Genomic DNA, 13,388 nt, shown 5'->3' on the forward strand with positions numbered 1-13,388 from the left:
GTCATGGCAGCAATGGAGTGAATTTTGCTGTTTGTACAGCAGCTCTGGTGTGCTCTTTCAGCTTTTATTTACAAAGCACAGTCTGAAGGAATTTCATTTTCTGGAGTGAAGTATTTTAAAATAAGATCTGAAAGTTAAATCATCATTATAGCATGTAAAGCATAATAGGAGCCACAAGAATATGAAAGGTCTGGACCTGACAGGGCTGAGGGAAAATAAGTAACTTTCAACTGCATTTTTGTAAGTATAACACACAAAATAGGTCGTGACAGGATGAAGGCAGTCATTTTCCTGTCTCATTCATCATGCTGAAACAACAGGCCAGGCCTGTACTTCAGAAGCCGTAGCGGCGTATCTACAGTATTCAATGCTATAGGAAATAGAGAGGGAGAGTGTAGTTTGGTCTAGACTTGAAAGTTATATCAGCATAGCTATGTCAGTCAGGATGTGAAAAAACCACACCCCTGACCAGTGAGGCTATGCAGCCATAACCCACAGCATAGGCACAGTTATGTTGATGGAAGAGAGCTTCTGTCAGGGAGGTGATGTTCCTACACCAACAGAAAAACCTCTTCTGCATCTACACTACAGAGGTATGCTGGCATAGCTATGCCGATATGAATCTCTAACGTACACAAACCCTGTGACTCAGGCTGAGGGGTTTTAGAAAATAGGTATACTATGACAAAAACACATGCAAGTGTACATCTAATATGTACACACACATCTAGTAACAGCACTCAAAATGGCTATAGGGATTTCATCTATCAGTGACTGGTTAGATGCAGGGGGTGAAATCCTGACCCGGTTGAGGGCAATGGGAACACTCTCATTGATTTCAGGAGGGTACAAATTTCACCCATGATGATCAATTAGCACAGAAGCTCTGACAATTGCAGTACTGGGTAGTGCAAATTAGGCACACAAATGTACAACCTCTAAAGTGCACATAAAGTTCTGACTGAGAGTAGTGGATCAACATGTATGTAATGCAAAGTATGAATGCGGTAGTAAGGGGTCATTATATAATAACATCTACATTTAAAAAATAATTCACAGTTCTGGCCTGAGTTCCAAAGCCAGCACATAGCTAGCATTTAAAAACAATTAGATTTGATGTATATTTGTAAGTATAAAGAAACCCTGATGTGATAACTGTACATAAAGCTTCACCTCAAAGAAAGTATTCCAGGTCAAGTTAATGGAAATACTTCAAAAGCTCTGAAAACTATAAAGGGGGCTCTAGTGTATGTGCACACACATATGCAATTGTACAGGATTCCTTCCTCATAATAATTATAACCAAATTATTATAAAAATGTCATTCCTAATAGCAGACTAAGAACTGCAGACAAGGCACCTTATAATTTCTTCAGGAAAACTGTGGGATGCCTAATTAAAATGTGTGTTAGCAACATTGCCCAGGTAAAATGAGAGATTTCATATGCAGTTGTCATCACTGCAAATTAGATGTGCATTTTGTACATGTCTATTTAAAAAAAAATCTGGCTCTGTAATTGCATTTATAAAGTAGGCTTGATATTATTTTTAAATTGCAAGTTTTATTTAACTTTCCTAAAGGTTTCTGACTCTAAATTTCCTACTCTTAAATTGTACAGTCTAGTGACCAATGAATAAAAGTACCTCACTACTGTAAGTATAGTGTTGTGAGGCATGGAATATTCATCAAATTAATCCCCCTGAATGGCTGATTATCTCTTAATATTTTCTAACAGACAGCACTTCTTTCTTCCTTCCTTCCCTCCAGTATTTGGCATTTCCTCCCAGGATGCAATTGTTATCACTAGAGAAACTAAACCCCCTGCACAGAAAGCGCTTGAGAGAAAACTCATTCGGGCTGCAGCTGTAACAGCAGTAGCCGTAATAGGATCCCAAATGCTAATCTTTGAAAGATGAGCTCCTAGAAGCCACTCTTCCAGCTCATGCAATGAACCATTTCCTTCTAGCAAAGAAATGGTGAATTGATTATGTGTATTCATAAGGCAGATCAAATAGAAATACAGATTAAAATTATTACTAATGATTAACTGTTTCATTAACTTTCATACATTTAAATTCTGTTCATAGAGTAATTTTAAACCTATTTTAGATTTACACAGTAATTTCTTTAAGAGGAACATTGCAATTAAATGTAAAGCTGGAAAAAGTTACGATTCTGAACATCTCATCTTGATTCCTGTCAAAATACCGTTCATCCCAATGAAAAAAGAGAAAAATACCCAGGAAAAGAATAGATCAGACAAACCCGTGTTTAGCAATATATCACAATCTGTTTCAATGCATGCTAGGAAATCTGAGGCTAATTTCTCTGACCTCATATACCTGTCATACTTACATTGGAGGGTGCTGTTACATTGGAGGGTGCTGTCAATGGGATTACTTGTGTGGGAAGGTGCTATGCAGTGTGAATCAGGATACCAAAATTGGGCCAATAGCTACGTAGGGCACAGTTTTGACCACGGCTATGTGCTGAGCAGGGGAGTAAGGAGGTCAATACACACATTACCAATGGCAGCATGCAGGATTAGAAGGGCCTTGGTTCTGCCCCTTGAGTGTGCTTTCTGGAATAGTGGAGCAAGGGAAGTTATCTGCAGGTACAGGGCTGGCTCAAATTACCTTTCTCCTGGAGCTTGGGGAGAACCAGTAACCAGACTGTGACTGTGCCTGGTCCTGAGGCAGCGTGACTATGCTCTTGGGGGCTTGTAGCAAAGCTGCAGTTGAGCCCTTAATGGGTCCAAATGATCATAGCAAAATAATAAGAAAGGGCAGTGTCGGCAATGGGGATAAACGATTATAGAGATCCTGTGGGCCCTTCACATGCGCGGAGCAGAGAGCCTACAGCCACTTGTCATTCATCAGCTGAAGTAACAGTCATGGGGAAGGGGGGGCTGTGCTGTAGAGCCTTTGAAATGGGGGGGGGTGAAATAGATATCTTCCCCTGCAACCTTCCCCCCACCAGTCTCCATGCATATCACTCACAAAAGGTTGCATTATATCCAGACAATCAGGATTATTTACTGCAGATTATTCATGCACTTCACCAATCCCATTTTCAAAAATTCAAATGATGTGCTTTATACCATGGGCACCTGCGTGTGCATGTTACAGCTTCCCTCTGTGCCCAGGACACAAAGGATAGCAGGTGTTACAGCCTATAGCAATAGAGTTGTGGTTCTTTAGTTCAAACTGTAGCAGCTCATGCTTTTTAGGTCTCCAATTCAATCCCCAGTGTGTAAGCCAAGAGGAGGTCATCATATAGGCACACACATTAAAAGTAACTCTATACGGTGTACATAAATATTGCATGCATGTCTATAAATTGATGTGACACATTTACAGCAGTTGGTTTGTACAATATTTTAAATTATATTCACTTTGTTGGCAATGTAAACAGCAGGTCATGTCTAAATGTCAATGTCTAGTGTAACTACTTTCATTTTAGTTCGGTGTTTAAGGTGCTGAATGCAAAATAAGATGCGTTTATGATGTTATGCATCATTCTGCAATTGGCTGTAAAATGCTGCAAAGGCTGGGTTCAGGTCAAATTATTTGGGTTATTTCCATGCTAATAGCTTGGTCTATAAGACAGAAAGGAAGATGGTTCTCTATATGGTGACTGTGAGTTCCAAATTAATTAACATTTCTTTAGTGCACAGGAGAAAGTCTTTTTTATTGTCTACCTGGGCAGGGGTATTGTAACAATTTTTTATAGTGGGGGTGCTGAGAGCCATTGAACCAAACTGTAAACCCTGGATATGATGGAAACCACTTCAAGCCAGGGGGTGCAGGAGCACCCCTAGTTCCAGCACCTATGTACCTGGGCAGTTATATAAGAGAGAACAGTCAGCCAAGGAAATGCACATTTAGCCCCATGTCCAGGTGGGATCTGAAGCATCCATACATCGATGAGGCACCTATGTTCCTCCTGGTTGTGTTCTCTGTATTGTGCAGTTTGCATTGCTCACTTGAACACGATAAGCTCTCAGAGGTGTGGCCCTGAGTAGACTGTGGAATGAGGCATTCAAGTGAATAGACACCATTTTTCATTAATACTTTAGAGCTCGTTTGGACCCCAATCCTGCTAAATGCAGAGTACCTCTTGCAAATTGCTGAGCACGTGTTAACTTTCATGAATTCCAGTGGAAGTTGAGCACACTCAGGAGGTGTTCTAGACCCCATAGGATCAGGATCTTGGTAAGACAATGGATCTAATTCTCCTTTACCTTGCATCTCATGTAGTTATTTACACCTATGCAAAGTGTGTGTGTGTGTGTGACAGCACTACTGATATGACTGAGTTGAGAGTTCTGAGTCTGATGTCTTTCATCCACCCCACATTTCCTTTGTACTGGTGTGAGTGACTAATCCAGGTGAAAGCCAGTGAAGAATCAGACCCACTATTGTTTTCACAAGTTATTTAATCTTATTCCCATTTCTGTTTACAAACCCCCTGGGCCTGATCCTCCTCTCACTCATGCCCATTTTATAAAGGTATAACTGACTTTAGTGAAATTACTCCTGATTTATACCACTGTAAGTGTTCACATTCTTTGTTGATTGAATTTTTGTTTTAAATTGTGAGTAAAGGTGAATATTGTACTTGGGAACTAAGGCCCCAATTTAAGAAAGCACTTTTTTTGCAGGAAAGTTCTCAAACACAAGTCTAACAAAGCTTGCGCTTAAATCCCACTGATTTAAACATTTTCTTGAATAGGTATGGACTTAAGCACATGCTTCAGTGCTTTCCTGACTGGGAGCCCTAAATAGGGTGACCAGATAGCAAGTGTAAAAAATCGGGAAGGGATGGGGGGAGGGGATAATAGGTGCCTATATAAGAAAAAGCCCCCAAAATCAGGACATCTGGTCACCCTAGCCCTAAAGGATGTAATGCAATTCCTAGAATAATTGTACCTGATGTTCATTCTTTCTGTATAGAATTCCTGCATTTCTAACTCAGGACATCATTGTTACATTATAACAGCATTAAAAAAAAGTACTGATTTAAAGAGTATGACAGATGAATGATTTTCTGCCTTCTTAATATTTGTCAAAAATAACCCTAGACTGCACCAGAAGACACAGAGGTTGTAATCAATGCGAAAGTGGAGGCATCTTTAGAAGCAGTGGCTCCTGACAAAGATGAGACTAAAAGCCCAGAAACTGCAGAAGTAAAACTTAGAAGAGAAGAAAATAAAAACCCCAAAACAAACCTGAGGAAGTTTTTTAAACTGGTAAGCAGAGTCTTTGAACAAAAGGATCTGAGGGAGCCTTGTTCAAAACTTGTGGCTGGTAACTTTTTAAACAATTCTCATAATGAGTTTACAATTCTGTTTGTGTACAGCAATGAAAGCTACATATGTAAATAATGGAGACAATCTTTATAACTGACCAGAGGCACGTAAATGCTCTTGTAATACTATGAAAACATTTGTGTGCCTACTTTGCATGTGAAATTACTATTACTGCACATAAGATATCATTATTTATATTTCTGTAGAGCCCAAAATGTGCTAGGTGCTGTAAGTGTCACCCATGTTTATTTTGTGTTACATATCTCCCTCTAGTGGCTGCTCCACAAACGTTTATGGGTCTGCTAGAGCTAACAGCTCCTAAGTAGCAGAGATAGAGCCTGATCCAAAGCCCATTGAAGTCAATGGGAGTCTTAACTAATTTCAGTGGGCTTTGAATCAGGCAGCTAGTTCTTTAGGTCAGAGATAGAGGGTTATGCTTAGGTCTGACCCCACTGTCAGCCCAAGTGGGGTTAGCTACCTAGATACAGCCCCTTACTTCACCAGTCTAAAAAGACAAAATCAAAATATAACCCTCAACTCCTGACAAAGTGGGGTAGAAATGGGAACAACATACAAGGAAGTGATGAAGGTAATAAGTGACATGTATCTTATTATTTCCATGGACACGAACCACTATCATGGTGAATGCACATGCAAATGACAGTGTAGTAATCAGGGCCGGCTCTAGGATTTTTGCCGCCCAAAGCAAAAACAATTTTGGCCGCCCCCCCCCCGTTTTTTAATTACCCCCACCCCCGGCCCCGCCTCAACTCCGCCCCGTCCCCAAATCCCCAGCCCTGCCTCCTCTCCCCAGGCTCTCAGGCCTGGGAGGGAGGGGGAGCAGCGCCGCTTCTCCCCCTCCCTCCTTCCCTCCCCCTCTCAAGCCTGGGAGGGAGGGCGAGTAGCAGCGCGCGAGCGGCAGCGGAGGTGAGCTAGGGCGGCGGGGGCACATTTTTAGGGGCGGCATTCTGGCGTCAGCCATGCCGCCCCTAAAAATGTGCCGCCCCAAGCACCAGCTTGTTTTGCTGGTGCCTAGAGCCGGCCCTGGTAGTAATCTAACCGGCAATTGTACACTCATTCACTGCAGTTGAGGTCACTTCTTCAAATGATCCTAAAGAAGCAGAAAAGAAAACAGTCCTAGTATAGAACTAACCTGCTGCTCTGATTAAAACACTATCACGTCTGGGACTTTTAATAGCATTTTATTTGTTTTGGCAAGGTGGTTCAGATGCTGTTTTATTGGTTAGGTAGTTACCTCATATGGAGTCATAGCTGTATAAAACTTAGCTTTTATCTGACACCATATAATGGCTCAGCCTGTCAGAATGGCATGCTTTCAAATATGTGCGTGCATAATTGTGGAAACTGTATGCCGAAATTAGGTGGATGCACAGTTTTTGGAATCCGAGCCATTATCTGGATCACCCTACATTCTTTTAACAAGTTAGGTATGCATTTGGCTGGACCACTGCATGTTTAATTTGAAAATACCATTGCCACGAGTGAATTCACAAATGTTTTTCAGCACACGTGGATTCTTGGGTCTGCTCCAGTTGCTGAAAGCAGCTAGAAAGCTGATTTAACCAATTCCCTGAGGATTTATAAGGGATATCCAGGGGGCATAGTGCTGAAAGAGCAACTCTGCACAATCTCCTGGTCCTAGACCTCTGTGCACTGGGTATTCCTGGAAGAAAGAGGCTGGTTTGTGCATCCTTATACTTCTGAGATCCCCAGCTTCCTGAATGGTAGATCTGAAGATTGGGAAGAATTGTTTATAGTAGCAGCTATAAGTACCAATACAGGATCAGAGCCCCATTGTGCTAGGAGCTGTGCAGACATGCAATTAAAAAAAAACTGTCCTAGCCCCCAAAGAACTCACCATTTTGGTTGTGACATGATGAAACATGTGGCTGAGACAAACAAATGGAGAGGAGTGGAGATGAAGGACAGTAAAGAGAACAAGTTGTCATACTGTTGTCCCTTAGGTCTGAGTGGTTAATCAATGTTTGGGGCTTTGCGGGTTGTTTCCATTAGGAGGAGAAATTGATGATGGAGTCAGGAATTTCTCAAGTGCAGTCTTGTTTATGTACAAAGAATGTACACAAAGTCCTGTTTCCCTGAACACAGCAAGCTTGCACTTCCAAGCCTCTTTCCAGTGAGCTCTCTGCACCAAAGTGCGCTCTCTCTCTCTCTCTCTCTGCTTCTTCCTAAGGCCATCCTAAAAGTGCTTTTCTGGCTGTCTCCTGGCTTTTGTGCTAGCTTTCTGCTTCTTTTCTGACACCCAGGACATATTCAGTACTGCAGTCCAATCAAACTCCCTGTTTCCACTGTCACTCACTGAACAAAGAGGGATTTAATTGCTTCCCCATGTAGACTGAATAGAAGGCATCCAGCACACCATGCAGATTAGCAATACAACTAGGATCTAGTTTCAGATATTCTAAAGTATCTAAAGGAGTTAGGCACCCAACAGCCATTTAATTTCAAAGGACACTTAACACTGGGGCTTTTTTTTTTTTTTTAAATCCAGCTCCAGCCCCAAATCTTTGTTTGCATATGGACATTTGGTAATTGCACATGAAAATGTGTTACCCAATTGATCATGTAAGCTTGTAAATGAATGCCTGCCTAACTCCTTAGAAAAGCAGGCCATATGAGTCAGCGGCCATGTGCATCAGGCTTCAATTCTGAGATGACCATAACTTCAAAACACCTCCCCTACTGAAAAATTTAAAAAGTAGCACTGGTTAACTATAAAGCTCTGTTCCACGCACATCTTAAGTCACCATGGCAAAACAAACAAGACTCTGTTAAAAAGCACTAGATGTAACACTGCTCTAATCGGAGCAAGGAGTTGGTCTTGGCTCAGCTTCTCTGTTTTCTGCTTCTTTAAAAGAGGAAGAAGCTGATATATTATCCTCATTGTTAAGGAATAAAAACAAGGAACTAAGAAGACGACAAATATCCCCTCCATGCTGGAAATAGAATTGTACTAATTGCATAACTGAACCTACAGCATTTTGAACTGTTTATTGTTGATTTAGCCCATTTTGGTGTATCCAATCATTCCCAAACAGACCCTGATTTCCTTGGTTGTTCTTGAAGTATGTACCAAATAATTTCACTGAATGATTTTCACTTTATTGGATACTATCCATCTGCTTGCCTAGAATACTAGATATTGAGTAAGCATATTATTTGATGTGTGATTGGTCACCTAAGTTGCATGGTGTTATTTTCTGCTCTCTAACTGGATGAAAGTTTTTAAAAGCAGAAGGGTAACAAATGATGAATAACAAACTTTCCTAATATTTTTCGACTAATAATCACATGCTTAAATATGTAGGAAGTGTTTAGGATTCCCCAGCTGTTGTCTAGAGCTGGGTAATTATAGCTTCATGTCTCTCCACCTCATCCTGCTCCCCTTGCATGATCTTCCACTCCAGGGAATCACATGGAGGGAGAAGTTCCTGTGCTCCAGTTGTGCTTGGTACTGTACAGAGATGTGAGATGTGTGTGGTGGGGAATCTCTTTGCACAGAACAGCTGGGTATTATGGGGACCTGTGCTAGTAGTTGTAATTTCCACTCAAAAGCTATTCAATTTCATCTGTACGTCTCCCTGGGAGGGACACTATGGGGTGTCTGACTGAACAATCAGGCCCACGGTGCTTGGATTGTACCTTTCAACTTTTCACCGCTGCCTACAGTATATGCCTGCTACGTGTGGGTGATGAGTTTAATCCTTAGCACCTGCTAAAGCAATGACGTACGTGTTTAGATCTGTTTTATAAAACTCTCACCTACAAAATAGCAGAAAACCCAACCTGTTTCAAAATGTGCTTCCTGATACTACACCTGAAGAGTCATAACATGTGACACTGTGGCAAGGAGGCTACTGGAGCTGTGAAAAATGACTAAAAGAAATACTCTTGGCTGTACAAGATGTGCCACACACTCGATACAGGCCACCAACTCATCTGACACTTCCTTAGGAAAATCTCCTGTTCCCTCGTCAAGGGTAAAACAGGCAATAAATCCTTAAAAGATAGTATCTTAACAAATATTTATTCAAGGCCTCTGATACTTAAATGATTATTACAAGAGGAGTTTGTATGTGGAATGGAATGTTGCAGGGCCTCATGGTTGCATGGCCACAAGTTTCTTGGCTGGGACGTTTAATAGCATTTTATTTGTTTGGTTTATCTCTAGCATAGCTGCTGTTGTTATATTCCTTTAGGCAATAGATGTATCATTACAATTATTGAAGTTCCTGAAGTAGAAACTGTCTTAATTTTAAATTGATTACCTGGGTTTCTATTTTTTCCCCTTTGCTTGTGGAAGGGGATCCAAAAGGCTTTCACTTCCCCAATTGCTACAAATATACGAGATTTTGTCTATGTTGTGTTTCATTTGACACCTTCAGGTTAACCTGATGAGTCAGAAAAGTAAAGGGATCCTTCACCTCTATTTTCTGAGGTAGGTGAACAAGGGGGCTGTCAATAAAAATGAAAAGCAGCAATATTAAGAATTATTCAAAAGGAAATACTCTCTCTATATATATTATATAAATGAATGAATAATTTACCAGTAGAACTCTCTGCTACAAGATATCATCAGGGCCAAACGTTCAGCATGATTCAAAACCAGGGCATACATTTATATGGATAATGAGAACATCCACAATTATATTACCCAAAAAACAAAAAGAGATGTTAATCTTGAAGCTTAAGAGAAGGATGGTCTTTTATTTAAGGCTATGGACTAGGATTCAGTATATCTAGGTTCATTTCTGGCTCTGCCACAGATTTCCTGTGTGACTTTAGACAAGTCACTTAATCTCTCTGTGCCGTGGTTCCCTATCTGTAAAATGGAGATAATATTATCCCCAACTGGTGGGGTGCTGCAAGGATTGTTTGTAAGGTATTCAGATATTATGGTGACGGGGGCTCTATATGGGCCTAGATAGATACAAGCCAACCAAGCACTAACCTACGATGGGTTATTCCATAATTGGAATCTTTACAGGGATTCTAACACCTTCCTCTGTCGGTAAAGTATGTTCCAGATGGAGGAGCGATTTACCAGTTCCTCTTCCCCCATTAAAAGGGAGCAGTTGTGGAGAATTATTACTTTTGAAAGAAAAATCAAAGATCCTGGATTCAACCAAGTGCCAACTAATCCCCCTGCACCCAGAGAAGGATTCTTAGCAAGGGAGCAGGGAGTCAGTATTGTCACCATAGACTTCCAGGATTGTATGAAACCTGTTGGGAGAAGCTACTGCAAGGGATCAGTACATGCCATGCACCATGGGCATGACTCCTTTCCAGTTTCTGCAATCCACTTTTGGGCAGTGTGAGCCTCCCCATCAGCATGGAGGTAGCAGTTACTTCCCATAACAATAATTTCCCTGGTGGACTTTTCACAAATGGGGGTCCTGAGCCTGGAGCAATTTGGCAGCGTGAGGACAAAAACCAATGGCCATCCAAAGATTATTCAAAATGAACCAGTTATATGCAAGAACGGTGGAATTTGTTCTTTTTTCATTGGAGCCTACAGCAGTTTTAGTGTTGCTTCTACCATTTTGGTTGAGCAGAAGAGCTCTCTCCTTAGTGAAACACAAGAGAGAAGTTAGAGCCTTAGGCTATTTGACGAAGATTTATATAGTTTACCTTCGATTAGCAGTAACAGAAGAAGGTCCCTATTTTTTTATAATTCATAGATTAGATTTCCACAGAGGAAATGGAACAAGTTATTATTTCCTGTGTGCCTATTGAGAAATGCCCTGGACCGCATGTTCTGTCATCTGTGGTCCACAGGATATTAGACAGTGAAAATATTCTTACAGCCGCTCAGTTGAGCAAGGAGAGGAGAGGTTTGTCCAATATAGTGAGGGCAGAGGTTGATCAAAGCTAACCAAGGCCTTAGTAGAACAAAACTTTTTGGACTACCTTGGTGAACTGTTCCTCTTTCTCCTAGACTAGACTCTTCCTGTCAGGTTCCTGCTCTGGATGAAGTCTTGTCTTTCTTCTATTCCTGAGTTCTTGATTATTCTTTTATACAAGAGAGTATAGGCAGAACAACTCTGGTCCATCTGCTGTCCTGCTTTTGACCGAGACAGGTTCCCCTGCAATCATATGATTCCAATCCCAAGGAATCCATTCTCCCTTAATTCACCGTGAGTGAGAAGAGTACTAATAACAGTCAGGGGGCAGAGTGGGGGACAGGGGGACATGGTGCTACTCTACTCAAACCAAGTTTTGCCAAGAGCATAACCCTCACTTACAAGTCCATAGTAGTTGGGCTTTTCTGCTAAAATTATGAGCATCAGTATGGCTAACATTCTTGACATTTAGAACTGTAAGGGCTAGAAATATGTAGGGGTTTTTTTAATGAAATACTGTCACTCGGAGTAATTCCTAATGTCATAGGTAATAAAAAAGCTGAAAACAGCTGGCAACTTAAAAACTGGACAGTAGAAGGGTACGTCTATACTTACCTCCGGGTCCGGCAGTAAGCAATCGATCTTCTGGGATCGATTTATCGCGTCTTGTCTAGACGCGATAAATCGATCCCGGAAGTGCTCGCCGTCGACGCCGGTACTCCTGCTCCGCGAGAGGAGTCGACGGGGGAGCCTGCCTGCCGCGTGTGGACCCGCGGTAAGTTCGAACTAAGACAGTTCGACTTCAGCTACGTGAATAACGTAGCTGAAGTTGCGTATCTTAGTTCGAAGTGGGGGGTTAGTGTGGACCAGCCCGAAGACTGCAGTGATGATTGAACCTGATGATATTCTGAACAAAAAGAGTGCTCAGGCATGCTTGTTGCTGTTTCCATTGCTTCACACTGACTCAACAGACATTCTAGCCTTCAGAATGATGTTTGGGGTTGTGTGTGCTAATTGTGTTGTATTGTGCTGGGAGAGTTGTATGGATTTGTGTGGGTGGTGGATAAGAAGTGTGTGCTGCCATGAGGGACTATATGTGTTTGGGGTTATTGTGTTGCTGTGTGGTTGGTTGTGATGGTGTATCCCTCAGAGGGGTTGTGCTGGCAGATTTATGTTGGTTTGTATGAGTGGCAATTGGGCCCCCAGCTGTACAGTCTCCCTTATACAACCAATGAAATTGTTGCATGCAAATTAGCTATAGAGAAAGGGTGGTGTTCGGTTGAGTTACCTCTGATATCATAATGGTCTTGGACTCTTAGCATGGCGTAGCTGTACACCATACCTGTACATCACACAGATGTAATTTGTGAAATATAAATGTCTGAGAACTAAACATTGGACAGTAACAGACCATGAAACCCAGTTATGATTCAATCTGGTGATATTCTGAGCGAAAAGTACTTCTCAACCATGCTTATAGCTGTTCCATCATTCCACACTAACTCACACATTTTAACCTTCAGAGTGACTCAGAGAGAGCCAATCCTTAAACCTTGTTATGTACAGTAAATACAACAACACCTACTGGAGTCACTAGGGAAGGGCTGGTAGGATGCATCACCAAGTACTGACTCACTCCAACCCCTTATAACATTATTAAACATAAAGGAATGTCAGCATTATTTTGCTTGAACTATAGGCCACATCTGTAATCAAGCATGGATGCAAAATCCTATCCCGCTATTCAGGCTTAATTGATCAAAACAAGTGTGTATCATATGCCATGAATATCTGCAGATATTATGAGGAAACTTTTGAACAGTATAAAATTTCTCTCCTTTCTCTGACCACAATGAGTGGAGCTATAAACCTGAGGTCAATGGAAAAGCTGGGATTGAGTTCTTGTTTATGTGGGGGAAATGGACTGGCATACCTCAATGACTATTAGCCAGGATGGGCAGGGAAGGTGTCCCTAGCCTCTGTTTGCTAGAAGCTGGGAATGGGTGACAGGGGATGGATCACTTGATGATTACCTGTTCTGTTCATTCCCTCTGGGGCACCTGGCATTGACCACTGTTGGAAGACAGGGTACTGGACTAGATAGACCTTTGGTCTGACCCAGTATGGCAGTTATGGTGTTCTTACGTTCTTACCTATTCCAGAAAAACTATTCTGCTATAGCTATTCTGGTATA

At 41.6% G+C, this 13,388-nt stretch overlaps 1 protein-coding gene across 1 annotated transcript in view; it reads left to right on the forward strand.

The window, feature by feature from the left end:
• Positions 1 to 13,388, forward strand: part of BCAS1 (breast carcinoma amplified sequence 1) — a 93,214-nt gene that overhangs the window by 64,287 nt on the left and 15,539 nt on the right. Inside the window, exon 10 of the mRNA XM_024195601.1 lies at positions 5,085 to 5,252. Within this exon, the coding sequence (XP_024051369.1) occupies positions 5,085 to 5,252 (168 nt within the window). The remainder of the gene's footprint in view (positions 1 to 5,084; positions 5,253 to 13,388) is intronic.

The sequence above is a fragment of the Terrapene carolina genome, unplaced genomic scaffold (assembly GCF_002925995.2).
Source record: "Terrapene carolina triunguis isolate 2854851 unplaced genomic scaffold, T_m_triunguis-2.0 Scaffold130, whole genome shotgun sequence".
Taxonomy (NCBI): Eukaryota; Metazoa; Chordata; order Testudines; family Emydidae; genus Terrapene; species Terrapene triunguis.